This window comes from Chelonia mydas, chromosome 14 (assembly GCF_015237465.2).
Source record: "Chelonia mydas isolate rCheMyd1 chromosome 14, rCheMyd1.pri.v2, whole genome shotgun sequence".
Classification (NCBI taxonomy): domain Eukaryota; kingdom Metazoa; phylum Chordata; order Testudines; family Cheloniidae; genus Chelonia; species Chelonia mydas.
In genome coordinates, this window is record NC_051254.2 from 14,455,625 (window position 1) to 14,483,619 (window position 27,995).

Below are 27,995 nucleotides of genomic sequence, written 5' to 3' on the forward strand. Positions count from 1 at the left end.
TAGGCTAAACGGACCTTTGGTCTGACCCGGTATGGCCATTCTTATGTTCTTATGTTTTTAATCTACTAATTTAAAGTACAATCATCTAGTTCATATTTGGATAGAACAGATTCTGGTTCATACTTACTTTTTAAGCAGCTTGCTCATTCTATCAGTCTGCTGATCCTAAGTGTTAATTAACAATTGTGCACTTTTTAAAATAAGTTATGAAATTGTCCTGGTAAGCATTCCATCAGAAGGAAGATTGCTTAAGAGATGTCAGAGACAGGGACTGTCTTTTGCTACTACTTTGTGCAGTATCTAGCAATGGGGAGCCCTGACCTTGGACTGGAGTTATTAGGTGCTATGCTTTAGGTGGGATTTTTTTAAAAAAAATCTGCAAATGAATGTGTCTAAAATACTATCTTCCACAGAGTCTGTCTGTTGGGGTCATTCTTTGGGATCATGGGCAGTGGGTAGCATAGGCTGGGGGAGGCTGTGCATCCTCAAACAGCCAGGCGTGGCCCTGCCATGCAGCGTGGCCCCGCCACATGCGCCACCCCCAGCTCCTCCCTCCTGCTTCCCGCTCAACATGGCTCCAGCCTTCCTGTGATGTGGTCCTGGCTCAGACCGCTGTGCACTCCAGGGCTCCACTCCACTAGCTCCCTCCTGGCACTCCAGGGCTGGGGGCAGCGCTCTGGCCTCTAGCCAGGGGGTGGAAGGGGCAGGGTCTTGGGCAGAAGGGGGCAGGCTGGGGGCTAGCCTCCCCGAGACAGCAGTTCACGCGCCATCCATGCAGAGGATGGTTAATGAGAAGATGCTGAGCCCAGTCTTACGCTCTTCTAATGCACTTCTATGGGAATTGTCTGTAAATGAATTATTGGCTGGCTCTTTTTTCCATAGCTTTTGGTGGCAAACTCTGCTAAGGGAAACTGAAGATAAGCACTTGTATGTGCCCGCAGTGGCCTAATGGCCTCCTAAACCAGGGATTGTGGGGTTGCCATAGTTCAGGTGATTTTAGGAGAGAGTATGTTCCCTGCAGACTAATTTGCTTTCTCACAGCATAGCTTTTCCATTTCTCAAAGTTACTCTAGCCAAATGTATGCACATACATGAACTCTATACCTGGGTAAAACCAGGATGTGAATGATTTAATTGCATCTTATTTCCTTTCTTTTCAAATCAGTTTATTTTAATACTAGGGCAGCACTGAAATCCCCAGGAGGTTTGCTGGCATCATCTTCATATTTCCTTACATATAGGGTGAGTTTGGTATAGTAAAAGGTTTAACATTTTACCAGACTGCTGCAGTACAACAAGAACTTGAACCCTCACTTCTGTGATCTGAGGTCAGAGGAGCTATTATACAGCTCACTCTGTTAACATAAAGCCACATTTCTCTCACTGATACTTCGATGAACTTTTCAAGCAAAGAAGTGTAACTTAAGTTTCGCCTCACTAAAGAAAGGCAAACATAATTACCAGCTGACAGTGGGTATCTGTGGGTTAGAAGAGCATAATGGGCGTATTGGTCATCCTTGCATGAAAAATGACCTATAATAAAGTTACATACACTGGTGTAACTGGTGCCAGCTCTTGTGATTTTATCACAAGTCTAGTAACATTTGGTGTTTTACAATCCCATCTCCTGCAAATTAGTGATTACATCAGAATTTCAGCTTTTGTTAAATATAAAAAAAAAAAAAAAAAAAAAAATGTATAGCCCTCATGACTTGGGGGGGAAGAAGCTGGAGAAGGTGAAGCAAGGGTCAACGAAAGGCTCAGCGCCTAGACACCAAAGAAGAGGCACCCCATGGGGCTTTCTTAAGCACATTGCTTTAAAGCCAAACTCATGATTTTTTAGACAATTTGTGGTTGTTAGTACCGTAATTGTGAGGGTACAAACGCTTCAGAGCAAGGGAGCTACGTTTGCTTAGGCTGTAGAAACCCCTAGCATATTGTGGGCGCTATCAAGAGTCTAAATAATAAATAAAAAAAAGCAGCAAAGGCGGTTTCAGCTGTAAAGGATGTCCACACTCGATTGATTTGGTTGCCATTAAAGTGCCTTGTGGGTATAAAGGCTATGTCCCAAGCTCTGTTAGAGGCATGCCTTGGCTGCTGCTTTTATGGTTAATGGAAAACAGGACACATTTGAATAGCAGCCAGTGAACCCGTCCACGTAAAACAGAAAAGGAAAAAATCAGTAGGAGAGAATAAAGTTTTCACAAAACTCCTTGAGCGAATCAAGAAGCCACACGATGGCGCCCTGAGCTCAGAAATGGCAAGGAGCTAGTGCTAGGAACTGCAAAAAAGGAAAGGATGAAGTGAGCTGTAGCTCACGAAAGCTTATGCTCAAATAAATTTGTTCGTCTCTAAGGTGCCACAAGTCCTCCTTTTCTTTTTGCGGATACAGACTAACACGGCTGCTACTCTGAAACCTGTCGCTAGGAACTGGTCTCTCTCTGCCATAGCTTTAGCCCAGGGGTTCTCAAACTGGGGGTCATGACCCCCTCAGGGGGTGGTGAGGTTATTACATAGGGGTTGCAAGCTGTCAACCTGCGCCCCAAACCCCGCTTTGCCTCCAGCATTTGTAATGGTGTTAAATATATTTTAAAAAGTGTTTTTAATTTATGAGGGGCGCACTCAGAGGCTTGCTGTGTGAAAGGGGTTGCCAGTATAAAAGTTTGAGAACCACTGCTTTAGAGGCATGTTTTGCTCTGAGTGAAGGGGTAGGATCAGCGAAATAGGAAGCTGCTCTACTAGAATGGCGCAGCGAGGGGCGTTGGTGGAATAGCACTGAGACTACCATGGTCACTAGCCAGGCCCAAACTGCTATTCTCCAGAGGCAGTTGGCCCATCCCCTTCAAAAGGGCATCCCTGCTTCTAGTCCCTTTGAAGTGATTGCTTCCCCAAGGGCTCAGGTCCTTTGTCCTTTTGTGCCCAGTGCCCAAGCGTCAGGGATGCAATGGATGGAAGCCGCACAATCTGGAGACAACAGGATCATGCAGGGAAGGCAGCTGGGGCCTCCCAGAGAGACGGTTCCCCCTTGCCGTGCAACTCACAGGCTTTCCTGTAGCAACCATGGTCCCCATGAGACCTCAACAGCGCGCATGCTCCTGTCTAGGACACCCAAATCCCTGAACACCTTCAAGGCACAGCCAGGTCCTGTGTCACCCCACACCACACATCTTCCCTGACCCCTCAGTGAAGGGAGGATCTGGCTGCCTCTTTCACCCCCCACTGCAAAGAATGCAGACGGAAGAAGACCGAAAACTTATTTAATGCTCATTAAAATGGGGGGGGGGGGGGCAACAAAAATGAGAGCTGAGGTTAGAGCAAAGCTCACCGGCATGAAAAGGATTTTAAGATGGAAGGTGGCTGCTGAATAGAGCTATTTTCCAACCAAGAGCAAAAATTCACACCAGAGGGGATTAGCATAAAAAAAAAAAAAAACAAAAACCTAGCGGGCTTGAGTGATGTGTTTGTAATTCATAGACACAGTGATCGGCATCATACTACGTTGTGCTGGAAAAGGGTAATCAGTCTGCCAGGAACTGTTTACACAGATCCACAGTCCCTTGTTGGTTTACCTTTTACCTGTTGAGAAAACTGGAGAGCAACAAAGAGGACCATGCTGTGCGGTTTAAATCTGTAGCCAGTAATGGAATTTAGACACCACCTAGAGATGAAGATACGGTTTACTTTTAGACAGGAGAAAGAAAAAAGTTTTTCACCCCAGATGGGACTCGAACCCACAATCCCTGGCTTAGGAGGCCAGTGCCTTATCCATTAGGCCACTGGGGCTGTATGAAAAGAGACGTCTCACACTGTTCCTTAACTCTGTGGTGGCCGAACTTTATTTCTCCTCGGTATTCTACATATTCTGCCGCTACGAAACCATTGGACTTGTCCTCCATAAACCCCTAACATCAGCCTCCTCTCCTCTGGCGCTCCCCACCCCCCAGCCCCTCCTGAAATCAGCAGCGGGGAAACAGCTTTCCTTCCCCGGCCTTGTTACGGAAGAACAGCGCCTGCCCGGACTAGCGTGACGTCCCCTTGCCCACAAAGGGACAGGTTAGTAAAGCGCTGGCTGCTGGGCCCTGAGGGCACGGGGAAGGGCGGGCACGCGGCTGCCCTCCCGGCCCTAGCCTCGCGCGCGAGCCCAAGCGCGGCTTCGGCTCTTTGCGTCACATACTAGTTAGCCCAGGGCGCCGCTAGTTACCGCAGTGATCCCGTGGTCTCGCGGAAAAAGCCTCCTTGTGTGAAACAGAAAGTCAGGCGTTCGAATCCCGCGTGTCAACGAGCCGCTTTGCGTTCGCCGGTGCGTTGCCACCGGCTTACCTTGTGCCCGCGAAAAACTCCCAGGGCGGGCAGCAATAAGGGCGGCTTTGCTGAAAGCACCAGCCAGTTTTCTCCACAAGCCTCAGATGTAGACGGGTTTAAAGTCACGTTCTATCTTTCCCCCCGTCCTTTAAAAAAAAAAGGTAGTCACAAGGGCAATATTTTTATCCATCAGTTTCTTGGCGTGAGCTTTGACTAATAAAAAACCAGGTGACTGTCACAACCCTGGGCAATCACGTTTACAGTTACACCAGGAGAATTAGCCCTTCAATTCGGAGCACAGCCGGGAGTAGCCTACGGTAGGGTGTAAATCGCTATTTTGATTATTAGAAAGCTAAATGAACTGAAATAATCTCTGAAAGCAAACGAGGGTTTGCCTAGAACAAAAAATAAAACTTAAAAACAGGTTTGGGGTTTAATTCATTGTTTTTATGGCCCATGCATTTTTAAAGGGCTCAGAGGAGGAGTTTTTCCCCACACCCAGTACAAATGCGGAAGAGATGCAAAAGGTATTGTGAGCTTCCCTCGCAGCACAGGCGTAGCTCTCATAGCATGGCAGGATTCTTATAAACACGTGGAACTCCCCAGCTCTTACCTCCAAGGATCCCCGATAAAGGCGACAAGTAACAGCTGCTGGCTAGGGTACATGTTCCCTCATCACAGCTCTTCTATTACCTAATGGGACCGCGTGGCCTAATGGATAAGGCGTCTGACTTCGGATCAGAAGATTGAGGGTTCGAGTCCCTTCGTGGTCGATTTTATTTTAATGGTGGTAATTTCCAACCAGCATGAAAAGGTCAAAGTGTTCAACGGGAAAATGAGGAGGAGTGTGTTAAAGAGATTGTCTAGCGGAAAGGCCATGGAGATTGTTTTGAAGTGTGATTTGCCAGGAAGCAGTTGCGCACATTTGGTCCCCTCAATGCCAGGCTGAGAAAGCAGCTTCCCCAGAAGAGTAGGGAAAGCAGAGTTTAGCTCACAGACATAATCATCCTCCCCTCCTCTACCCATTCAGAACTGATCCTTATACATGAGAAATAGGTCCTATTATTATAGCCCTTATTTAACCCTATGCATTTGGGAGAAGTGCATGGTGTCAGCCCAGCGTCTCTGTAGAAAGGTGGGGAGGAAGATAAGGGGGGAAAACAAGAGGCGATTGGCATTGTCTTGCTACAAATGCATGTCTAAGGAAGTAACATGAAAACTACCCAGAATTTGGCCTTTGAAGATTTTGCCACCAGATGTGGGCATGATGAAAAAGAAAGCTTCAGGACAGAGAATGCGTACACAGATGTGCTACACACTTAGGTGATCATGCCCAGCCAGGCCATGTACAATCAAAAGGGTTTATGTCCAAATGCCCACCCAGAGTTAAACATTCACAGAGAAATGAGCTTGTTACTCTCAGGGTGATTCGCTTTCTTTAGTGAAAGTGTCGAAAAAGAAAAAGAAAAAGCTGGGATATTGTTCTTGTGAGCTAGGTGTGGGAAAGAGATGGCTCCTGAGTCACTGTCACTCTGGTATGAAACCAGTTGCCTGGTACCAAAAACAATTGAGTAAAGACTCTTGCAGATGCATTTGGAAGAAGCAAAAGATAAAGAGCTGCTTGCAGTAGAAGGGGACCAACAGGGCTTACTGTCAGCACGAGGCAGAAAAGGGACTTGAAAGAACAAAAATCTTCATGCAACTATATTTCAGAGCAATATGAGGAATCAAGTGGCAAATAATGCAAACTCCTTTTCACCCAGTTCTAGTGGCCTAATACAGGCACTAGCTTCCAAACCTAGGGATTAGGGGTTCAAGTGTCATCTCTAGAGTGAAGGATTGCTTTCATAATTGTAAAAAAAACCCAAGTGTTTTAAATCTCTCTGTCATCATTTTAGTTAAGCACATTTTAATTGAAATATATTTAAGGCATCTTTTAGCCTAATTATTGTTTCCAGGAACAATAAATAAAACTATTTGAAAGGGTTGGAAAGGATATCAGAATACTTTTTATTTACTACAGACCAAGATGTAGTAGATTTAGTCAGTGAGTGATCTCATCTGTCTTACAGGGATAAGCTATCCTCTTTTTATTTTATATGTTCCATTTTGTTGGCATTGCTTTCATATTAAATAATAGAGAGTCTGTCAACAGAACTATATCACTAGCCACCTCATTCACGGAGATTGGAGATCTAGCCATGAGGACTTTATTTGTAACTCTCTCAAGGCACTGCACGTGATTTTTGAAGGTTATATCCTTTCTCATTTTTAAAGCAAATATTTTTTCATGTAAAGACTGAGCACCATGGACAGACACACACAAAACTTAACATTATTGGGGAAGGGTCAGTGGTCACACACTTTATAGCTTCTGTAAGCGGAGATCATTGCACACACAGAGTCCTTGATGTATCCTCCATTCCCCTAAGTGCCACCCTCCCATTGCCTTCTATTTCAGGGACTTCCTGTAAGCCCCCCAATTCCCTCCTTGCAGGGGTTGTGTGTGTACCTCCCTCCCCCAGATCAGGGTCCTTCAGTCTTCTACCACCACCAGAAGTTATGACCCTACTCCCCACAGCTGTGTGTGCCCTTATTATTCCCCCCCTCCTAGGGTCCCCCTAAGAGGGGCTCTGTATTCACCCCCTTCTCATCACCTCACCAGAATCCTCCATCTCCTGCCTCCACCCACTCCCGTATCCCCCATTCTCGTCCCATGCCAGGTGCTCTGTCTGCCCCCCCTACCCCCATTCCCACCTGGATTAGAACAGCCTTACTAGAGCACCCTCTCACAGCATCAAGCAGCACACCAGCCACTCCAACTTCATGGGTCCTCCACTCCTCCACACACTCTCTAAAGCCTCCCAGGTTGCAGCTCCATAGCTCTCCAGCTAGGCCTCTGACAGCTCTACCCCTTCCAGGGTTCCCACCCACCAGCCCACAACAAGCATAAAGAAACCAACTCTTCCCTTTCCTCCAGGATACCCGACCACCCATAGTCTCCCTGTGCCCAGCCACCATGAGCACCCACCCTATACATGCTCACCCAACCTGCCTCTTAGCAGCAGAACAGTGCTCTCATCTCCTCTTTAATACCTCCCTGGTGTTGCAGAGCAGGTGGATTGCATCTCCAGTACCCCATTAACTCTTTCCTGCCTTGGGTGAGGTTTGTATGCCACATTGCACCACCTTTCCTCCATGCTAGGGGGCTCTGTGTGCCCCCTCAGCCCTTACAAAGGTCCACCATGAGGGGATGAGGGGTTTTGGGTGAAGGGGCTCCAGGTTTGGGTGGGGGCTGGGGTGCAGGCTTACCTTGGGCGGCTTCCAGTCAGCGGTGCAGCCGGGGTGCTAAGGCAGGCTTCCTGCTTCTCCTGGCACCACAGACCACATGGTGCCCCAGAAGCAGCCAGCAGCAAGTCCTGCTCCTAGTCAGAGGCACAAAAGTGGCTCTGCACAGCTTTTACTCGCAGGCACCGCCCCCACCCCAGCTCCCATTGGTCAGGAACCGGCCAATGGGGGTGCAGAGCTGGTGCTCAGGGCAGGGGTTCTGCATGGAGCCCCGTGGCCCCCCTGCCTAGGAGCTGGACCTGCTGCTGACCGCTTCCAGGGCACAGCATGGTTTCAGAACAGGTAGGGACTAGCCTGCCTTAGCCGGGCACTACCAACAGGACTTTTAACGGCCCGGTTGGCGGTGCTGACCAGAGCCACCGTGACCCAGTGCCTTAGATTCCGTGACTCAGTACTGGGTTGCAACCCGCAGTTTGAAAACCACTAGTCTAAATGATAGGCTGGGTAGGGCCCATTCAAGTTGGATGGCCCATCAGGGGAACACTTAGCTCACAACGGACTGTGGAAAACACCCATCTGCATCTAACGGGCTTTCCTATAAACGTTCTAACTAAAGTATGGAAAATGGCCTCTGCTATGACTAAGCGAAGCAGCCATGAGCACATGACTTGCCAGTGTAACTCTACAAGAACATGTGACCAGGTCACCTGGTACTGGACTCCATCTTAGAATACCAGAGTTTTTTTCACTGGCTAGCATGGGAACCTAGCTTGGAGACAAAGGGTTCCTGCCCTATGCAAAAGCTATTTAAGGCTGGAGAGAGACATCATTGTAGTTCTTCACTGACTCCCCACCCACAGAGACTCTTGGAAACACCTGAGGAACAAGGACTGAATTGTGGGGAAGTGTTGGACCCAGGCTAGAGGGATTTTTAGCCTGTGAAAGGAACACCTGGGGTTTCTAAGCTGCAAGCCAGTGCAGCTTGCGCCTTAAGAATCTGCGGACTGCTTGCATCATCATCATTTAGGGTGAGAATTTGCCATTCATATCTGACCTATGTAGCATATTAAGCTTAGTTTGCATGTTTTGTTTATTTGCTAGGTAATCTGCTTTGATCTGATTACTATTCCTTATAATCCCTTAAAATTTATCTTTTGTAGTTGTTAAACTTATTTTTACTTTATCTAAAACTGGTGTGTGGAAGTCATAACTTGGGACAGAAAGCTGTGGCATCTCTCTCTCCACATTGAGGGAGAGGGTGAATTTCAGGAGCTGTACATTTCTCTGTGCAGTGCAAGATGGTATCATTTTGGGTTTCCACTCCAGAGGGGGGTGCGTGCCTTAGGAGCGGAGTAGTGCCTTAGCTGTGCCTTCCTATGCAGGGGCTGGTTAAAGAACCTGTGTGTATGTAACTACAGCTGGGTGTGTCCCTACCTGTGTGTGTACTGGAGTCTGGGAGAGGGCTTGGCAGCAGTACTGTGTGAGTAGAAACCCAGGCTGGTGGGTCAGGAGGGCTTAGGGTTACCCCAGTTCCAGGCAGGACCCCAGGGGGAACCCGTCAAAGTGCACCCTAGATCTCTCACCTAAGAGAACACTTGTAGCCAATCCTATTATTAACTAACTAAAGATGTATTAACTAGGAAAAAGAAACTAGTTATTTACAAGATTAAAGCAGGTAAATATACACACACAAATTAGCTAGTCTTGGGTTCCAAAAGGTGATAGAAAACTGCTGTAATATGCAAGCTCTATAGATCCTTTAACCAGGGGTGTGCACAAGAGGGGGCAAGCAGGGACAGGCCTTGTCCCCCCAATAATCTGCAGAGGCCCAGAGCTCCTTCAGCCCCAGGGCCACGGCAAGGGCACAGAACATGCCCCTCCAAAAGTTATCACATTTCAATTCCTTTGTTCACCCCTGGGGCTAACACAAGCTAAACAGCCAGAAATCCTTTGCTTATGCTTTAATTGAAGTCCTGCCCTCTCCGGGAAGTCCAAGCAGCATATGGATACAGTTCCTTCTTGCCAGGAATTTTTATTCCCGTCCGAGTTCAAACTGATGGGACGAGGCCTTGTGCACATCTCCTGTTCATAGGTGTTAATTGCTTCTCCACCAGCACAAAGTCTTTGTCTTTTGATGTTTCACAACGGATCATTTGGTTTCGATGGGCCTTCTTGTGTGTAGGACCTAACACCTTTGGTAAGAAAACCAGTATTTTACATTATGACAGGTTTCAGAGTAGCAGCCGTGTTAGTCTGTATCCTCAAAAATAAAAGGAGGACTTGTGGCACCTTCGAGACTAACAAATTTATTTGAGCATAAGCTTTCATGAGCTACAGCTCTCGAAAGCTTATGCTCAAATAAATTTGTTAGTCTCAAAGGTGCCACAAGTCCTCCTTTTATTTTACATTATGTAACTCTAACAGGGAAGAAGCATTAAATAGTTCGAGGTTTACAACACAAACACTTAATATAACCTTAACGTGGGGTACTGATGTTAAGAAAGATTAACATGTGCAGCACCCTGCAAGCACTTCAAACACTAAACATATTCTTATAACTCTAATATCTATTTTACCTTTACTAACACAAAGGTTAGCCAGACTGGTTTCCAGCTATGCATGTGCCAGTGTTCAGTGAGGGTTAGGGGCCTTGGCATGAGCGGACATCTGGTCTGCCAATGTCACAAAAACAATGAGAAGTAACAAAGCAAGCTTTTAAATGGAAGGAACCAGCCATGCGAGATTTTTTTTTTTTAACTCTGAGCTATATGCTTTCACCCATACATCTGTGACCATTTTAAAGTCAGCATGGGTGAGGAGGAGGAAAATCCAAGCAGTACCATAAACTCTCCTACGTAGAAGAGAATCAGAAGCATGAAGAATAGATGGAGGCACCTTGACGAATTGTATCTACAATCTGGTTGACAAGTCCAGCAAGCAAAATCCAGTACCCAGTCTCCGCTCTGCAATTGTGCCAGCAGCAGCTCAACTGTGGTTAGGAGGGGAATTTCTATCCAGTCACTGAAGTTAAATGGAGAAGAAATAAACAAGAGATGTGCACCTCTGCTTTACGTTGAGAACAATTAAAACAAAACAGGAAGTTCCTCAACATCATCAGTTTTAATGATCTCTGTAGAGCCAACTGTGACAGGTTCCCCTGGGCTGCCACCTGGAACTGGGGTACCACTGAACCCCCCGACCCACCAGCCTGGGCTCCCTATACATTGTACTGCTGTGACCAGCCTGCCAAGCCCTCTCCCAGGCTCCAGTACACATACAGGTAGAGACACACCCAGCTGTAGTTACATACACAGAGGTTCCTTAACCAGCCCCTGCTGGGAAGGCACAGCTAAGGCATGCATCCCCCTCTGGAGTATAAACCCAAAATTATACCATCTTGCACTGCACAGAAGTCTGTACAGCGTAAGGTCATGCAATTTGCCACCTCCCTCAATGTGGAGAAGGATATGCAACAGCTCTCTGGCCCAAGTTATGACTCCCACACACTGATTTTAGACAAAGCAAAAATAAGTTCATGAACTACAAAAGATTGCTGTCCCTTATAATCACTTAAAAGCTAACAGATCAAAGCAGATTACCTAGCAAACAAACAAAATACGCAAACTAAGCTTAATATACTAAAGAGATTGGATACAAGTAGCAAATTCTCATCCTAAATGATGGTGCAAGCAGCCTGCACTTGGTTACATCTTAAAAACCCCAGGTGTTTCTTTCACAGGCTAAAAATCCCTCTAGCCTGGGTCCAGCACTTTCCCCAGTTCAGTCCTTGTTCCCTCAGGTGTTTCCAGGAGTCTTTCTTTGAGTGGGGAGTTAGTGAAGAGCCATGATTATGTCACTCCCCTGCCTTAAATAGCTTTTGCATAGGGTGGGAACCCTTTGTCTCCAAGCTTGGGTCCCACGTCAGCCTGTGGAAAAACACCGACATCCCATGATGGAGTCCAGCACCAGGTGACCTGGTCACATGTTCCTGTAGAGTCCATGGGCAAGTCACATGCCCATGGCTGCTTCGCTTAGTCATAGCGGAGGCCATTACCCATAATTTAGTTAGAATGTTTACAGGAAAGCCCATTAGATGTAGATGGGTGTCTTCCATGGTCCATTCAGAGCCAAGTGTTCCCCTGATGGGCCATCCAACTTGAATGGGCCCTTGCCAGCCAGTCATTTAGACTGAGAGCTTTTTGCCTAGTGGGTGCTGCCCAGGAATAACTACCTGAAATACAGATACACAGTCAATATTCCTAACTTCAGATACAAAAATGATCCAAGCATACAAATAGGATCAACATATTCAGTAAATCATAACCTTTTCAATCACTATAAAAGGTTTTTTTTCTCTCCTTCTGGTAATAGCTCACCTTACCTGATCACTCTCGTTACAGTGTGTATGGTAACTCCCATTGTTTCATGTTCTCTGTATATATAAAATCTCCCCACTGTATTTTCCACTGCATGCATCCAATGAAGTGAGCTGTAGCTCATGAAAGCTTATGCTCAAATAAATTTGTTAGTCTCTAAGGTGCCACAAGTCCTCCTTTTCTTTTTGTGGATACAGACTAACACGGCTGCTACTCTGAAACCTTTTCAATGATATCTCACATACTTATCTTGCATGAAATACATCATGATTATGCCATACTCATAATATTGCTATGAAGAATATGGGGTATAGTGTCACACCAACTGAACCTCCAGAAATGTGGGATGCTTTGGGAAAGGTGTTGTATGGGAGCAGTCCTTTCCCACCCCACAAAGAGAGGTCTCTTCTATGGATACAAGTCCATGACAGCCTCAGCTCAGAACTTGCACGCAGACTTTTGGGGCCTCAATAGACCCAGTCCTTCCAACCCTACCCTAAAGATTGGGGCTGTTGGGTGAAAAACAAGATCCATTTCAATTTAGGCTTAAACAGTTTATTTTAGCCTTTATTTTGTACGGTTTAAGACCATGCTGTTGTCACCTATGAATACGTACTAAAGCAGGTCAGGCAAGAAAGATCATTGAACAAGTTAAGTCTCCTGGGGACAGGGCAACGCTCCAAATCTCTGGTCTTCTCCACTCTCCTATTGTCCATCACCTATATTTTATCCCTTGTCCCAAAATTTTGCACAGACTCAGTTTACCTAGTTACCTCATCTGTGTACCTATGTACTCTAACCCCCTAATTAAAACATTCTCATGCATAAATCATGACAACTTAATACATTTTTGCTTATTCTAAGAACAAGAGAACGGCCATACTGGATCAGACCAGTATCCTATCTTCTGTTAGTGGCCAGTGCCAGATGCTTCTGAGGGAATGAACAGAACAGGGCAGTTATTGAGTGATCCCCTGGCCATCCAGTCCCAGTTTCTGACCTGCTAAAAATTATTTTTTCCTGTCTACTTCTGTCATCTATTCTTCATTGTCAGCCCCACTGGCTCCATCCAGTTTTTATTTTACAGGTCTGTTTTTGTGGCCTTTAGTTTTTACTTGTTAAAGTATCTTTTGGGGGGGGATGGACCTGAAGTTAACAATTCCCTCAGGACACTCTGCTTCACCCTGCTATTTACATAGACCAAGGATTTTTACAGACAAGACACACAAGCCAGTTTCCAATTTACATCGTCCTTTCTTGACTCACTAATCCTCATCCAGCACCAGGTCTGAAAGCCCAACACTTATTCCATAGGATACTGTCACTCAGAGGGCAGCAGTAGTGCTGTAGGAGCTTCAAGACTCACATGATCTTTAGTGCTTTATTCTATTAAGTGGGACATAGAAATCTGCGTGTCCATTAGGAAACCAGTGTCTGGGACTGATAAATGGAAATATCCCTAAAATCAGAGTGCCCAGGTGGTTTGTTTTTTTAAACCTCAGTGTTGTTAGGTACTTTGCCTTCGCTGACCCAACAGACACATTTATTTTTTGCTTGCTGTTTTCACGGATATCTGGTCTGGGATATCTGGGGCTGACAGAGATTGGCCAGGTCCGCAGCTGATCTCCAAATGGTTTTTTGAAGTGTGATCATGTTGGTGTAGTTAGGCTACAATGGAAGTTCAGCTCTCTATTGAGGACCCATAAAAGTGTACAACAGAGTGTGCTTCATACTTTTTCTGTGCTAATTAATACTCCTTAGGAATGAAGGCTTTACAGTATGAGGCGCTGTGCCAAAGAAATTTAACAGGACAGCGGGCTACCCCACATGGGACCTTCCCAAGGTAGAGCGTTTGGGCTAGAGTGGGTCTACCCAAATGCACTGCCAACCCTTCATCTTTCGTGATGAACTATTATGGGTCTGCGGCACATGCATAGAACTAGAAGTCATGTAGTTTTCATTGGCAACAGTCCCAAACTTCTTAGATTCCCCCTTCTTGCAAACCTGTCTCGGCGGGAGTCCTCTCTCCACCCCACCATCTTCCTTCATTATAACTAAAGCTGAGGTCCCCTTTACTGCCATCATGGGTGCTAACTAATGCTTGTCCGTCCTTCTTTAAAAACTTCCGAGGGGAAAGGAAGAAATCAGCAAGTTCTGATCTGTGGTCTACAGAGGAAGACAGTGTGTTATTTGTTCTCTTAGGCTCTGTAATTCAAACTAGGACCCTATATAAAACTTCACTGGGATTAGCCTTCCACTTATGCCAACGCATAAGGTGCGGCTTTCTGGTGGCGCCTCTGAGATCAGTTGGGTGCACTAAACTCTCCTTCGGCAGCTAATTTTGCTTGGGCAAAGACTAGTTCTGCAAAGGACATTTCTTTGAGGGGAAAAAAAGCCAACCGACCACGAAGGGACTCGAACCCTCAATCTTCTGATCCGAAGTCAGACGCCTTATCCATTAGGCCACGCGGTCACCGTGATTAGGTTTCTGGCACATCCTAGGAAAGAGCATCCCTGCCACCTGCACCGCAGAAGCCAATACAGAGCCCCAGGGCTGCTTCTGGCACACGCAGCTTGTCCAGTCACCCACCCACGTGCTCTCCCAGCGCCCAGCTTTGCCCAGGAAACCAGGGAAGACATTTTTGCCCTGGTGCAGAGTGGTCCACCGTGTGCCTGGTCTGCAGGGGCATTCCGGGGGGAAGGGGCGCCTGACCCGCAAACAGCCTGGGGCGGCGGGGGCGGGGGCGCAGCTGCCCGGTGTGGTCCCCCGCCGTCCGGCGGCTTTGCTCTGCTCCGCGCTCTTTCTCCCCTCCCCGTGCCCAGAGCATCCTCTGCAGCCACCGCCGCTTCCAGAGCGGGACACGGAGCAGCTGCGGGAGCCTAGCCTGGAGCCGCGGTCCCCGCCCCGGCGGCTCTGCGGGGATTTTTCCTTCCCAGGCTGTCTCTCCTCCGCCCGGAGCAGCAGGCAGTACACGGCTGCATCCTGCATCCCACCTCCGCCAGCCCCAGATCCCGCATCAGTTGCGTCCCTGGATGGATACCCCAGGCTGGCAGGAGTCCCAGGGCTCAGACCCGGCTGGCCCCGTCCACACTCTGCCCCCAGATCCAAGGGGGTGGGCCGGCATCGGGGTCCCTCAATGGAGAGAGGAGCAGATACAAATTGGCCCAGCAGCCCTGGCCTGGTGTATAGTGGGGTTGCTGAGAGCTATTGAACCAAACTTGAATCCTGTGTGTCAGAAGTGTCAGGGGATAGCCGTGTTAGGGAGTATCCACAAAAACAACTTGGAGGCCGGTGGCACCTTAAAGACTAACAGATTTATTTGAGCATAAGCTTTCGTGGGTAAAAATCCCACTTCTTCAGATGCATGGAGTGAAAATTACAGATGAAGACATAAATATACTGACACATGAAGAGAAGGGAGTTAACTCACAAGTGGAGAACCAGTGCTGACAGGGCCAAGTCGATCAGGGTGGATGTAGCCCACTCCCAAAATAGATGAGGAGGTGTCAATTCCAGGAAAGGCAAAACTGCTTTTCTAATGAGCCAGCCACTCCCAGTCCCTATTCAAGCCCAAATGAATGGTGTTAAATCTGCAAATGAATTAATACATTCCCCTGATCGACTTGGCCCTGTCAGCACTGGTTCTCCACTCGTGAGTTAACTCCCTTCTCTTCATGTGTCAGTATATTTATGTCTGCATCTGTAATTTTCACTCCATGCATCTGAAGAAGTGGGTTTTTTACCCATGAAAGCTTATGCTCAAATAAATCTGTTAGTCGTTAAGGTGCCACCGGCCTCCGAGTTGTTTCTGTATATCAGAGGTTCTCAAACTGTGGTCCATGGACCACCAGTGGTCCGTGAGCTCCATTCAGGTGGTCCACAGATCGTTCCCCCTAAGGTGCATGCCTGGGCGGCGGCACATGAGAGAATGAAGGGCCACACACCTCATTAGTGGAGGCGTGCAGGCGTGTCTCCACTAATTAGGTGCCTGGACCTTGGAGAAGACGCACACGTAATGTGAGGTGGTGGCCTTTGGGGGAATAGGAGGGAGGGGGCAGTGGGGTGAGAAGAGAGAGTGGGGGGAATTTGGGACATGCAGGGCTGCTGCGGCCAGAGAAAGAGGTGACTTTCCCCAGCTCCAGGGCTGCTGCTGCCGGGGAGAGACTGCCCTCCTTCCCAGCTCCAGCTAAGGGGCTGGTGTGGTGGGGGAGACCCCCCGCCTTCCCAGCCCCAGCTCAGGGGCTGCTGTGGTGAGGGAGACCCCCCTCCTTCCCAGCCCCAGTTCAGGGGCTGCTGTGGTGAGGGAGACCCCCCACTCCTTCCCAGCCCCAGTTCAGGGGCTGCTGTGGTGAGGGAGACCCCCCACTCCTTCCCAGACCCAGCTCAGGGGCTGCTGTGGTGAGGGAGACCCCCCCCCCCTTCCCAGCCCCAGCTCAGCAGCTGCCACGGTGGCAGAGAGAAGGCACATCCATTGCATTAGAAAGGTAAGACTACTGATATTAAGATATGAGTTGTGTGCTTTTATTTGTAAAATAAAAAAACTTTAATTATTATTTTTTTTGAAACAGTGCTTTTATCCAAAGTGCTTTGCAATAGTTAGCTAACGGTACAAACAACATTTGGAAAGATCATTAAGTGGTCCGCTGAGACCCTCCGCAATTTTCAAGTGGTCCACAGGGAAAAAAAGTTTGAGAACCACTGCTGCATATGATGAAAACAACTTCGCCTATGCACCAGGCAACCAGGAGCTGCGAAAGCCAATCCAGCCTTTTAGCCACATGACTTAGGGTTTTTTCACTGCACAGCTGCTGTGGGGGTGTTGGTATTCAACACATGCACCCCAGGAGGTTTGATTCTGCTGGGTGGGCTTTTTGCCAGCATCTCTGCTGGGTGAGGTTGCCCCATCCTAGCCCAGCGAATTCACACCTTGGTTGTTACCACACTGACTCCCTGGAGGCGGGGGAGGGGAATGCACTGGGGTGGAATTTGGCCCATGATGTTCCGGTTTATGCAGGGCAGGTGCAACCACTAGGCAAACTAGGTGGCCGCCTAGGTGCCAAGTGGTTGGGGGTGGCCAAAAGCGCACTCCGGGAAGGAGGTGGAGCGGAGGTGAGCTGGGGCAAAGGGGCACGGGGAGGGCCACCTGCAGCAAGTAACTGAGGGGGGGTGGCGTGCAGGGGAACCGCTTCCCACCCCAGCTCACCTCTGCTCCGCCTCCTACCTGAGTATGCCGCCTCCGCTCCATTTCTCCCGCCCCCCCAGGCTTGTGGCGCCAATCAGCTGTTTGGCCCCGCAAATCTGGGAGGGAGAGAAGCAGAGCAGGGTGGCGGGCTCAGGGGAGGAGGCAGAGCAGAGGTGAGCTGGGGCGGGGAGCTGCTGCACGGCTCCCCAGGCCGAGGGCGTGGTGCGCAAGGTGGAAGTTTTGTCTAGGGTGCAAAACATCCTTGCACCGGCCTTTATGGTACTCCTGGGACTCACCCTCCTTTCCAGCCGTGCTCAGTTTAACCTCAGCCATGCATGGGCTGTTTGGCTAGTTTCATCTTTTCAAGGCACCCAGGCCATGGTGGAGAGCAGAAAAGGCTGATCCCAACTCCCCCTGCTTTAGATCAGCCTCTTCAGGGGAAGACACCCCTGGCTGGATACGAAGTCTCACTAACTACCAGTTTAGCCTCTCTCTCCACAACACCTAAGAGCTCCTCTTCTCATGCCTTTTTAGTTTTCGAAAGGGTGTGTTTTGTAAGAGGGATCTGGGGTCATGAGCCTCTGGGGTTCCTAAGCATTGTATAGGCTGTGAAGCACAGAAGTTGGGGATGCAGGGAATCTGAAGTCAGGAAGATTGAGCTTTAGAACTGCACCAGGTAAAGCAGGGCTGGGCAGTTGTGAAGGCGCCAAGTCTATGGAGCCTAAACAGTGCAGAGAGCGGTGAAGAATGGACATCAGGCTATGGCTGGCACTTTAAGCAGAGGGAACTAAGGTGGATAAACTGCCAGCAGTGAGAGACCATGTAACTTTCTTACCAGGAAGGTAGTTTGTTAACTTCATACAACTTTAGAGGTAGGTGCTGTTTTTAAAAGTGATTGACTTTTCAGCTGGCTGGCAGTGCTGAAAAGATAAAATGGGTTTTTTTCCTCAAAACAAGCTGAAAGTCATGAAAAATTTCAGTGAATCAAAAAAGTTTATTTCAGATCAAACAAAATATGTTTAACCCAGCACATTTTGTTCCCAAGCATTTTCAAAGGGCTACATTCACAAGACTGTCAAAAGACAGCCATCCTTAGTTCTTAGGGAACTTGCCTGAGATATGGAAGACCAGGGGTCAGTTCCCTTGTGGAAGAGTGCAGCGGCAAGTCTGTCCAATAAGCAGCAAGACCCACTTTGGACAAATTTAAAAACAAAAAAGCCTCAATTTGTTTTGAATAAATAAATCCCAACAAGAAGCAATACCTTCCATGAGGGACTATGGGGTTAAAGCAAACTATTTCTACCACAGCATTGGTCCCGTAACATCAAATCCATTAATGGTAATTTCATGAGCTGATCCCAAGAGCCATCTGAGTGCATTGAGCCATTATCACGGAATTCTTCATAAAAAAAAAAAAAAAAAAAGCCTTCAATTATATAAGCTTCCTCCCTACACCGATTAATATCAAATCACCTCCGGCACCTCAGCTGTTAGCCACTGGCAACTAGCTGTAGCATCAGCTGAATCATTTGCCTCATGAGGAAAAGGGGAACGATGTGGGACGCATTCTTAACTATTCTCACTTTGTCTTTGGCAACAGGTAAGTTAAATTGGAGTAGGACCAGGGGAAAACCCCTGAGTAATTTATATTCTCATACATGTATGAGGAAGATTAAGACGGGCACCCTAGTCCTGCCAGTGTGAAAGGGGACAAAGATCTGACAGTGGTTTTCTAGCAGCTACAGCCCAATGTCTTTTAATCCTCTGATGCATTCCCATTCCATAAGCTGGCTGTGTGGTGTATGTTGAGATCCTGCCCAGTATTGCTCTGATAAAATGATTGGACATAACCAGACTTTCATTTTATTTCCACAGGTGCTGCCCCAGAACAGCTCTGTAAGTACGATAATGTTATTCAGTATCTGAATATCTCCTCTGAAAAGGCACCCGCACTACATACAATACCCAAGGAAAATTGGGAAGAGCCGTTGAAAGTGGAGATACAATTTATATTGATGTCCATCCTCTCAGTGGTAAGGAAACAAACCTCTTTATTATTCTGTATAGTAGGAAATATTGTGGAGATTGAAAAGCTGAGGCAGCTGATGATCCCAAAGTGAGTGAATGACTTCTCTCACCCGTACCAGCGCAAATCGGGAGTAACTCCACTGTTACGGCCACTGATGTGAAAGGATAGAACCCGCACCTTAGATCTTCTTCTCCAGCCTTTATGGCTGTGGTTTGAAAGTAGAATCCAGAGCAATGTTTGTTGGAGGTGCCAGGAGAAAATAGCTTGTCACATCTGCACAAATGAGAGGGCTACTAAAAATTGCTTTAGTCCTCATCACATGTTGAACGGGGTCACATTAAAATGAGCTCTAAAAGATCAAAGTCCAGGGCAAGATTAATTTCCCTAGCAGCCTCCTATCCACTTTTTAATTGGCCTGTTAAGCTGCACTGTGTTGCCAAAGCACTGCAAAGTTGTCCAAGAATACTCAGGAATTTGGCCCTTGATTTGCATTTCATCTGAACTTCTCTCTTTTTCTGTTTCCTCCAAAAAAAGCCTCTTACAAGGGAAACAACTCTGCTTAGCCTGGGTAAAGGGAACCCATGATATTAGCCGGTGTTACAGCAAAGTGGAGTTGGGGGGAGAGTGAGGAGAGACTTGGTAATTCTGGTTTGGTTTTGCCCTCCTTATACATCACGGATCAATTCTGTAGGCTCAATTTCCCTGAGCCGTGTTACAATTTTTGTCTCATTCTACTGCTCTGCATCCTGTCCCAGCACAGATTTGCACAGCCAGGTGTATTCTATCAGGCAACTCTTTTTTTCCAAACATTGAACTTGACCCTTCAAGTCTATTCCTCAGTTTGTAGGACCAAGAAAAGTACGTGAATGGCCTGCCCTGATTTTCTCATATCTCTGACACCCATCACGCCATCATTATAAGAAAAACGCTGAACAGTCTCCAAGCTCGGTACCTGCCTTAGTTAATGAAATCATGATAATCACTTTCCCATTTTGTTTCTCTAGACTGAAAAGCTACAAACTGTCACTGTCTATTTCTTAGTGATCATGGTAAGAGATTTTTTCTGTAAAATCAAAGCTATTTCCTGTGTGCTGTGAGTCCAGAAATTGTTTCCATTCCGTGATTTTTCTTTCCTCTAGAAGTGGAAAAATGTCTTTGTGACTTGGAATCCTCAGGATTTCTGTAACATTTCCAACCTCGTTCTGCCAGTGGATACATTTTGGTCCCCATATATCATCATTTATGAACAGTAAGACTCTCCTTGGCCGATTTCAACTTGCTTCTGTAAGAAGGCTAATTATGAGGGACATGATGGGTGAATGCGACTAACTCATCTGAGTGAGGATTACTCCATAAGCAAGGGTTTTGCAGGATGAATTGGGTGGTGGGGGATGGAATAGCTAAGAATCAATTAACTGATCTCATGACAATAAGAAAACATTCATTAAAAAAAACAGGGTTTTTTAGTCCCTAAGTGAGGGGGCACTAGGAGAACCTGTGCAGGCTATTGGAAAACTATCTGACAGACAGGGAAGCCAATCAAAAGGAGACAGACTCCAACAGTATATTTTAGAGGCTCCTGTCACTTTTTAATCTGGAGGTCCAGGAGATGCCCACTGTACTGTGATATTTGGTATTGTCCCTAAATGGTTAATTATTCATGATTATTTGTTAAGAAGCAGTGTGTGCTTAGCACTGCACAAGACACAAATAAAGACATGGGCCTGATTCTGCTCTTACTTACATGGTGGAAATCAGGAGTAATTCAGCTGAAGTCAATAGTTAGGGGGTGGAAGCTGTGTGAGATCAGAATTAGGCCAACAGTCCCTGGTCCAATGGGGCAAGAGGTTCATATATGCTTGAATGTATTTTCTGTCTCATCTAGCACGCTAATGGGGTGCACTACAAATCTTGGTGTAGATTAGGGTTATCAGCCCTTCTCTGCACCCCAGACTTTCTCTGCTTGCTTTCTCTCTTCCCGTCTCTTCTGTCTCCTCCCACAGTCTTTTTGTCCTCCCCTGTTTGTTTTAAATCTCTCATCCCTTGTTACTTGCTGTCACTCACCTTCTCTCTTCTGTTTCCTGTTGTATGTAGTAAGGTTCACTGACCAAAGTCAGACTAACAGCGAGTTTGCAAAAAAATATTGTCTTCGATCTGCAATAAGCGTTTTGTCATTTTACTTTTCATTGTTGTTCAATCATTGGTTCCTTCAGAGTGGATGAAGAGAAATCGCTCAGCAGGCCCTTTCTGTCCATCACTCACAAAGGCATCATTAGCACAACCCAACAGCACCAGGTGACCATAACGTGCAACCTGGAGATGCACAAGTTTCCATTTGACACCCAGATGTGCAGCATAAGCCTCTTCTCATTTAATCATCCAGGTATTTCCATTCTTATTCACAACTAGACTGGATTGGCTGGTGCTGGCCACTGTCCCCAACTAGTCAATGGACTAGATGGATCACAGGTCTGTTCGGTTATTGAATTTTTATGTTCACTACTCAATAGTGTCCATTGTGTTTTTTAAAAAAAATTACAATGTAAGAGGGAAAGTGGGCTATGGAACCATCTCCCACTGTGGAGTCTCCTATATGTATATTTCTGGAAGCATCCAGGATCTGCCTCTGCAAAGCCTTTACTCCCAGGAGTGGTCAACTTAGTCAAATGACTAGTCCCACTGACTGCAATAAGGATTACTTGAGTTTGCAAGGTCTTGTCCTTAAAACGTGCATGAGGGTCTAGATTAAAAACAGAACTCCAAGGGATGAAGTTGAGAGGACTAATCACATGACTGAGAAAGGGCTGCAGGATGGGATCCAGACTTAGAGATTTGAGTTCCAGACTAAATCTAGTTTTCAACTGCTGCATGCTTTCTTATTTTATCCCTATCGTAGTCACAGAAACGGAGAGGCAAGACTTACTTTGAAGTATGATCTTTTATTGTTTGCATAGCACAGTTTCCATTTAGCTACAACTATTCTAATAATTCAGTTTCACTTGAAAAGCAATTGGTTTAGTTAAAGTAAGGTATCAAATGTTTCATGACATTCCTAGACTTTAAAGCCAGAAGGGACCATTAGATCATCTAGTCTGACCTTCTGTCACAGGCCATTAAATGTCACCCAATTACCCCTGAATTGAGCCCAATAACTTGTGTTCGGCTAAAACAGCTCTTCCAGAAAGTCAGCCAGCCTTGATTTGAAGAGGAAGCTCTTTGCTAGGAATGCAAGTAGTAAACAGGCCCAGTTCACATCCGGGAGTGAAACATTCCAGGGAAGGGGGCTAGCCATCTCAGCATCAAGACCTTGATATTTTTCCCAAGAAAATGCTCCATTTGCACAATTGCCACCGTAGTGAGTGTGTGCAGAAGAGGGCCGGATAGTAGCTACTCCCAAGTATTTATGGAAGCACAGGAAAGAGACAGCCACTGCCAACTGCTCCTCTATGTGCTTGTCTACACTGGCAATTAACAGCGCTGCAGCTTTCTTGCTATGGGGAGTGACCCCTCCCCCTGCCTGAGCGTGGCAAGTTTCAGTGCTGTAAAGCACCAGTGTAAACAGTGCCCCACCTCACTGAGGTGACTTTTTTGGATCGCCGGGAGAGGTCTCCCAGTGCGACGCCGCAACAACACAAGGCCATTAAAGTGCTGCCACGGCAGCGCTTTAGCATTGCCAGTGTAGACTAGCCCTCGGTGCTTGATCTGAAGCTCACTGGCATCAGTGGAAAGACTCCCACTGACTTCAGTAGGATTTGGATCCAGGCCATAAGATTGGAGACAGAATTTAACCAAGTATTCAAGACCAATAGAGTTATGAAATCCTACTGTCAGCAGACATTTGTTCCCATTTAAGCAGTGACCTTTGGGCTGGATTCTGATCTCATGCTGGTATAACTCCATTGATTTCAATGAAGTTATTGCCAGTTTATCCTGGAGTAAGACTCAAACTCCAAGTACACAACTAGTTCTGTTTTGGGCAAGAGATGCAACTTTCTCACAAGGGCTGGGTGGGTAATCTTAACCTTCTCTTCCTTCCTTCTGAATACACACCTGGACTATGGCAACAGATTTGAACTCCTTGTATGGAGAAAGGAACCACCTTTAAACCACTCTGTCTTCACTTTCTTTCCTCAAACAGAAACAGACCTTATTCTCCGGTCCAATCAGACCACAGATGAGGTGAATAAAAAAAGCAAACTTTATCACTTGACCAATGGAGAATGGAAGTTCACAAACATAACCATTATACCATACAGACTAGAGGATGAGGAAGAAGTCTTTACTGGGATCATCTATGAGGTACTACATCATCAGTTGTATTTCACACAATATATATTTCATTCATTGATTTATCATAAATGCGCCCTTCAGAACATCAGGGCTCAGCTACAAAAACTAAAAACATAACCCAAGGAAAATCTAGTCATCTTTAAAAGGACTAACTCCCACAATTACAAATACACATTCCCCACCAGGCAAAGCACTTTATAAAGTACAGGTATTTTAACAAAAGGTCCAGGGAGATGTATATTATTTGCTTACATCCAAGAGTTAGTATTGCTATCTTAGCAACTTTGTGGGAGTCTGAAATCTCAAAACAGAATGATCTGATAAAAATGAAAGTTACATACCTCTAAATAGAGGTCTCGGAATGTGTCACCTCTGTAGGGGTCAGGCAGCCGCTGCAATGTAGATCTGTAGAGCGAAATCAAGAAAGAGCACGATCTACTGCTCATACCAAGTGCTGTGTTCTACAAGGAGTTCATAGGGGACAATAGGCAACTCCCATGTCTAAATGGGAGAACTACAGCAGTCTCACAAATCCAGCAGCACATGTGCCCAAGACAACTCATGCTAGTTCCATTGCCACACTCCTAGCATCTCTCGCCTAACAATGCAGGAGACAAGGCCAAAAGAGGGTGGAACCAAAGCAGTCTACGGTGCAAGCCAGATCGTGCTTCAGCAAAATGACCTTTGACAGTACAGCTCTCATAGGAGCATATGGGGTCAGACACTAATGCTGGCAAGTCGCTGGATTCCTTCATAGCCGGTAACAAAAAACATTCTTCATGACATAGAACACCACAGTCCTGGGGCCAGATCCTCAGTAGGTACAAACTGCTACAGCTCCACTGACATCAATGGAGCTACCCTGATTTAGACCAGCTGAGGATGTGGTCTAAGGCGGTTTCATCTTCCTTTGAGATCTAGTATAGGCCACTCTGAGACAGCTCACTGCACTAGATGGACCTTTTTGTCCGATCCGGTTTCAATGTGTGTGTTTAGAGGAGTAGAAGAAAAAAAACCAGACAAGTGAGGGCCTATGTATTCAGTGGGCACATGTGCATGAATATTCATACAGAGAATACGAGCAGGGAAATAGCAAGAGTGGGTAGAAGAACAAAGGGCTCGACCCAAAATGAGGGCAAAGGGGGTTAGGTGAAGTGGCTGGAGGTAGGTGATAGAAAGAGATGGGCAGGTAAGGAAGAGTTAGCAGGACAGGTGGAAGAAGGGTCAGATTATGAAAGGAGGGGAAGTTGGGGTTAGAGGGCAGAGAGCAAGTAGGAAATGAAGCTAAGGAAGCAAAGAAAGAAAGCTGGGGATAGGATCAAGGCGAATATTTATGGCTGGCACTTGAAGCATGGACTACACCAGAGGATAGGAAGCCCACTGGGGCCAGTTTCCTCCTTGGAGTTGATAGCTTGGACTCCAACCAAGGGAGGAAGAGTCTGTCTCATCCCATTGAGATCAGCACTTTTCCAGCCCATTCAGTTATTTCATGTTTGCCTTGTTCCCTCCAGATCTCCATGAAGAGACGACCCATTTTATATGTTTTGAACCTTATCTTCCCATCATGTGCTCTCTTCTTATTGGATATGACTATTTTGTTCAGCAGCAGCTCTTATGAGGACAAGATCAGCTTCCAGCTGTCACTCATCATTGGAGAGTCTGTGTTAGCTCTGATTCTTAAGGACATTCTTCCCACTTCTTCCGATGACCCACCCATAATAGGTACTTATCTTTATTGAGTAAAAGTCACTTTATATTCGACATGCACTGGATGTAAGGAAGAGAGCAGAATACAAACATGCCGCCTATTCAGAGATAGTAAGAAGAGGAACACGTAGCCACTGCAGTAGAGCTGTAATACTATAAGTCCCTATTCAGAGCAGTTTCTGGACTTGGGGCACTATATTTCTTCTATGAAACAGAAGCCCACAGTAGAAAGAACCATGGATCTAGAGGAAGGAAGGGCAGAGAGTTTATCAAGCACATTGTCTTCGTCTTGTTTTGCAGTGATGTTTTTCATAGGTGTCTTTGTCCTAATGATTATGGGCGTATTGGAGACCTGCCTATTAATGCAGCTGAAGAAGAAACCCCTCCACCCTTTCCTCAAGGCTATGAAACTGCTGAGATGCCACGAGCGAGCTAGAACATCATCCAGAAACTTCCTAAGCAAGCAGGGTTGGTGTTTGGTTACCTCCATTTGAATATCCATATCCAGTGTCAGGGTTCTGTCAGTAGGGAGCCCCTTATCTCTGGAAATCAATCATGCTAGCAGGCTTAGAACCCAAGTCCATTGTGTTTCAGGCCACATTTGATCATACATTCACACACAGTTAAGACACCTACCTCTCAATATCATTATGGTGCATATATTATACGAATCAAATATATATATAGGCAACATATGTCTACAAAAGAGGTGCACCTTTGTTATTTATGGAGGCTCAGCTGTAAACCTAGCCCCATGCAGAGTCCAACAACTCTGGCCAGCCCCACAAGCCCATTCAGCGAGAACAGTCCCTGAGAGTTTCTGATGGAAAAATGTATGAAATTTTAATCAAAACTATCAAGCAAATAAGGTCAAGTTTAGCATCATGCAGGCCTCAGCTCTTGTCCACAGTTTCCCCTAATGTATATTTACTTTTGGCTGCTGTTCTGCCCATTGTAGGAGATTCGCTGACTGAGATGGCCATGGGACAAGAGGAGAGGAGGGATTCAAACCCACTTGGAAAGGGAAATATAGAACTACCCATGCTTACGGGAAGAATCAATGCAGAAGGGCAGAGAAGTGGGACACAGGCAGAGCTACATGAGTATGAGTCAGCTCTGCTAGTTCTGGATAAGGTGCTTTGCTGCAGTCATTTGCTTTTATCACTTCTGTTTATCATCATCATTATTGTACAATGGAGTGGTTAAATGTGGGCTAATTGCCTTTTCTAATACTTGCTTGCTTCAACCTCCTCCCTAAAAAGGTTTTCCTGCTTCTTATGCTTGAATTAAACTGTATACTGCATGTCTGAATAACAGTGCAAGCTCTGCAGGGCAGGAGCCTTGTTCTTGCAAGTGCTTTGTAAAGCAATGTGTACACCTAGGGCGTCCCATGAGCAAATAAGTTACCTGAATAAAATACATTCATGGAGCCAGTGTTCCAGCTGACAGGGAATTATTGGAGTAGGTGTAAGTCATCTTAGCTGTACCTCTCAAAAGTGCTGAACTACACGTGGAGATCTGGGGGGAACAAAGCAAACATGAAATAACACAAAGGACTAGATTAGTGCGGGTCTTGATGGGATGAGACAGGCTCCTCCAACTGTCATTGGAGTCCAGGCTACCAGTATCAACTCAAAGGAGGGAACAGGCCAGGGAGGGCTTCCTACCCTCAACTACAGCCCAGGATTCAAGTTTAAAGGAAAATAATGAGCTCCAGAGGAAAAGGTATATTTACCATAGCAAAAATCCCAACCAGTTAGTGCTGGTCAAAAGACATGCTGTCTTACATAAACATACCATGTATCTGATTTTTGCAGACCACTGGAAGTGTTTGCCTTATTAGTACTGCACATTACTAATGGGAGACCTGGATCACCCAGAAATAACAAAAAGAAAAGGAGTACTTGTGGCACCTTAGAGACTAACAAATTTATTTAAGCTTAAGCTTTCATGAGCTGCAGCTCACTTCACGAAAACTTGTGCTTAAATAAATTTGTTAGTCTCAAAGGTGCCAGAAGTCCTCCTTTTCTTTTTGCGAATACAGACTAACATGGCTGCTACTCTGAAACCAGAAATAACAAACGCAAAAATGGTCACGGCTTTGGCTGAAGGTGAAACCTACCGAGTAGAATCTTACACTCCTCTCAGAAGGCGCGTGTTGTGAAGCTGCTCTCGTATTCATTTACCTACATTCCCGAATGCTACACACGACCTTTACTCAAAAGCAGCATGTCTGCCTGTTCTTTGATGGGTTCATGTAACCAGTCCGTAATATTCATCTGGCCGCGCGATGGAAAAGCCCTCCCACATCCCTGCCTCTACAGCCAGGGTGGCCCTCTCCTACGCCGTGCTGAGGCAGCATGGGCTAATTGCACAGCTGCATAAGAGGTGCTGAGGCACAAGCCCATCTGGCACACTGAGGCTGTGGGGGGAAAAAGCTGGTGGAGGTTTGTAAGGTTTGTAAGGTTTTGCCAGGTTTGTAACCAGGTCCAATGAGTGTCTCATGAACAGGTTAGAGAGAGATGCTTGAGCTTGTAATACAGAAAAGGGCTGAAAGTTAACTGGGCTGGTCATTTGGTTCGCTGAACTGTTATCTCAGTCACCCGAACAACCTTGGTGTACCCCTTCTGCCCGTCAGAGTAGGCAGCAACAAGGGCGAGGTTCAATATCTAGGGGATCCATTCCAATAACACAATGCAAACCAGCTCGAGCCCCCACCCAGTGACCTGGGACAAATATATACCACCCCCGCTGGGCGCCTCCAAGAGGCAATACTTCCCCTCTCGCAAGCACATAGTCTGAGTGTAGCAAAAAGCCTTT

At 46.5% G+C, this 27,995-nt stretch overlaps 1 protein-coding gene, 1 long non-coding RNA gene and 3 other non-coding genes across 6 annotated transcripts; 2 read left to right on the forward strand and 3 right to left on the reverse strand.

Annotated features, from left to right (window-relative positions):
• Positions 1-2,639: 2,639 nt before the first annotated feature.
• On the reverse strand, positions 2,640-4,983 carry LOC122462934. The gene is made up of 3 exons (XR_006285827.1): positions 4,916-4,983; positions 4,202-4,448; positions 2,640-3,658 (listed from the first exon to the last, which is right to left on the reverse strand). It is a non-coding gene; the product is annotated as an uncharacterized LOC122462934 (long non-coding RNA).
• TRNAR-CCU lies at positions 3,711-3,783 on the reverse strand. Its single transcript has one exon. It is a non-coding gene; the product is annotated as a tRNA-Arg (tRNA).
• Positions 3,798-27,727, forward strand: LOC114020670 (5-hydroxytryptamine receptor 3A). Of its 2 annotated transcripts, XM_037914635.2 has the most exons (9): positions 3,798-4,053; positions 19,025-19,182; positions 20,183-20,227; positions 20,318-20,427; positions 21,392-21,561; positions 23,317-23,477; positions 24,980-25,190; positions 25,476-25,643; positions 26,134-27,727. In XM_037914635.2, exons 2-9 carry the CDS (start codon positions 19,165-19,167, stop codon positions 26,379-26,381), a joined length of 1,131 nt encoding a protein of 376 aa, XP_037770563.1. In that variant the 5' UTR covers positions 3,798-4,053; positions 19,025-19,164; the 3' UTR covers positions 26,382-27,727. The 2 variants fall into 2 exon arrangements, with proteins under 2 accessions (XP_037770563.1, XP_043384482.1); XM_043528547.1 differs by lacking the exons at positions 25,476-25,643; positions 26,134-27,727 and having other exon boundaries at positions 24,980-25,342.
• On the forward strand, positions 5,003-5,075 carry TRNAR-UCG. Its single transcript has one exon. It is a non-coding gene; the product is annotated as a tRNA-Arg (tRNA).
• On the reverse strand, positions 14,367-14,439 carry TRNAR-UCG. Its single transcript has one exon. It is a non-coding gene; the product is annotated as a tRNA-Arg (tRNA).
• Positions 27,728-27,995: the final 268 nt, after the last annotated feature.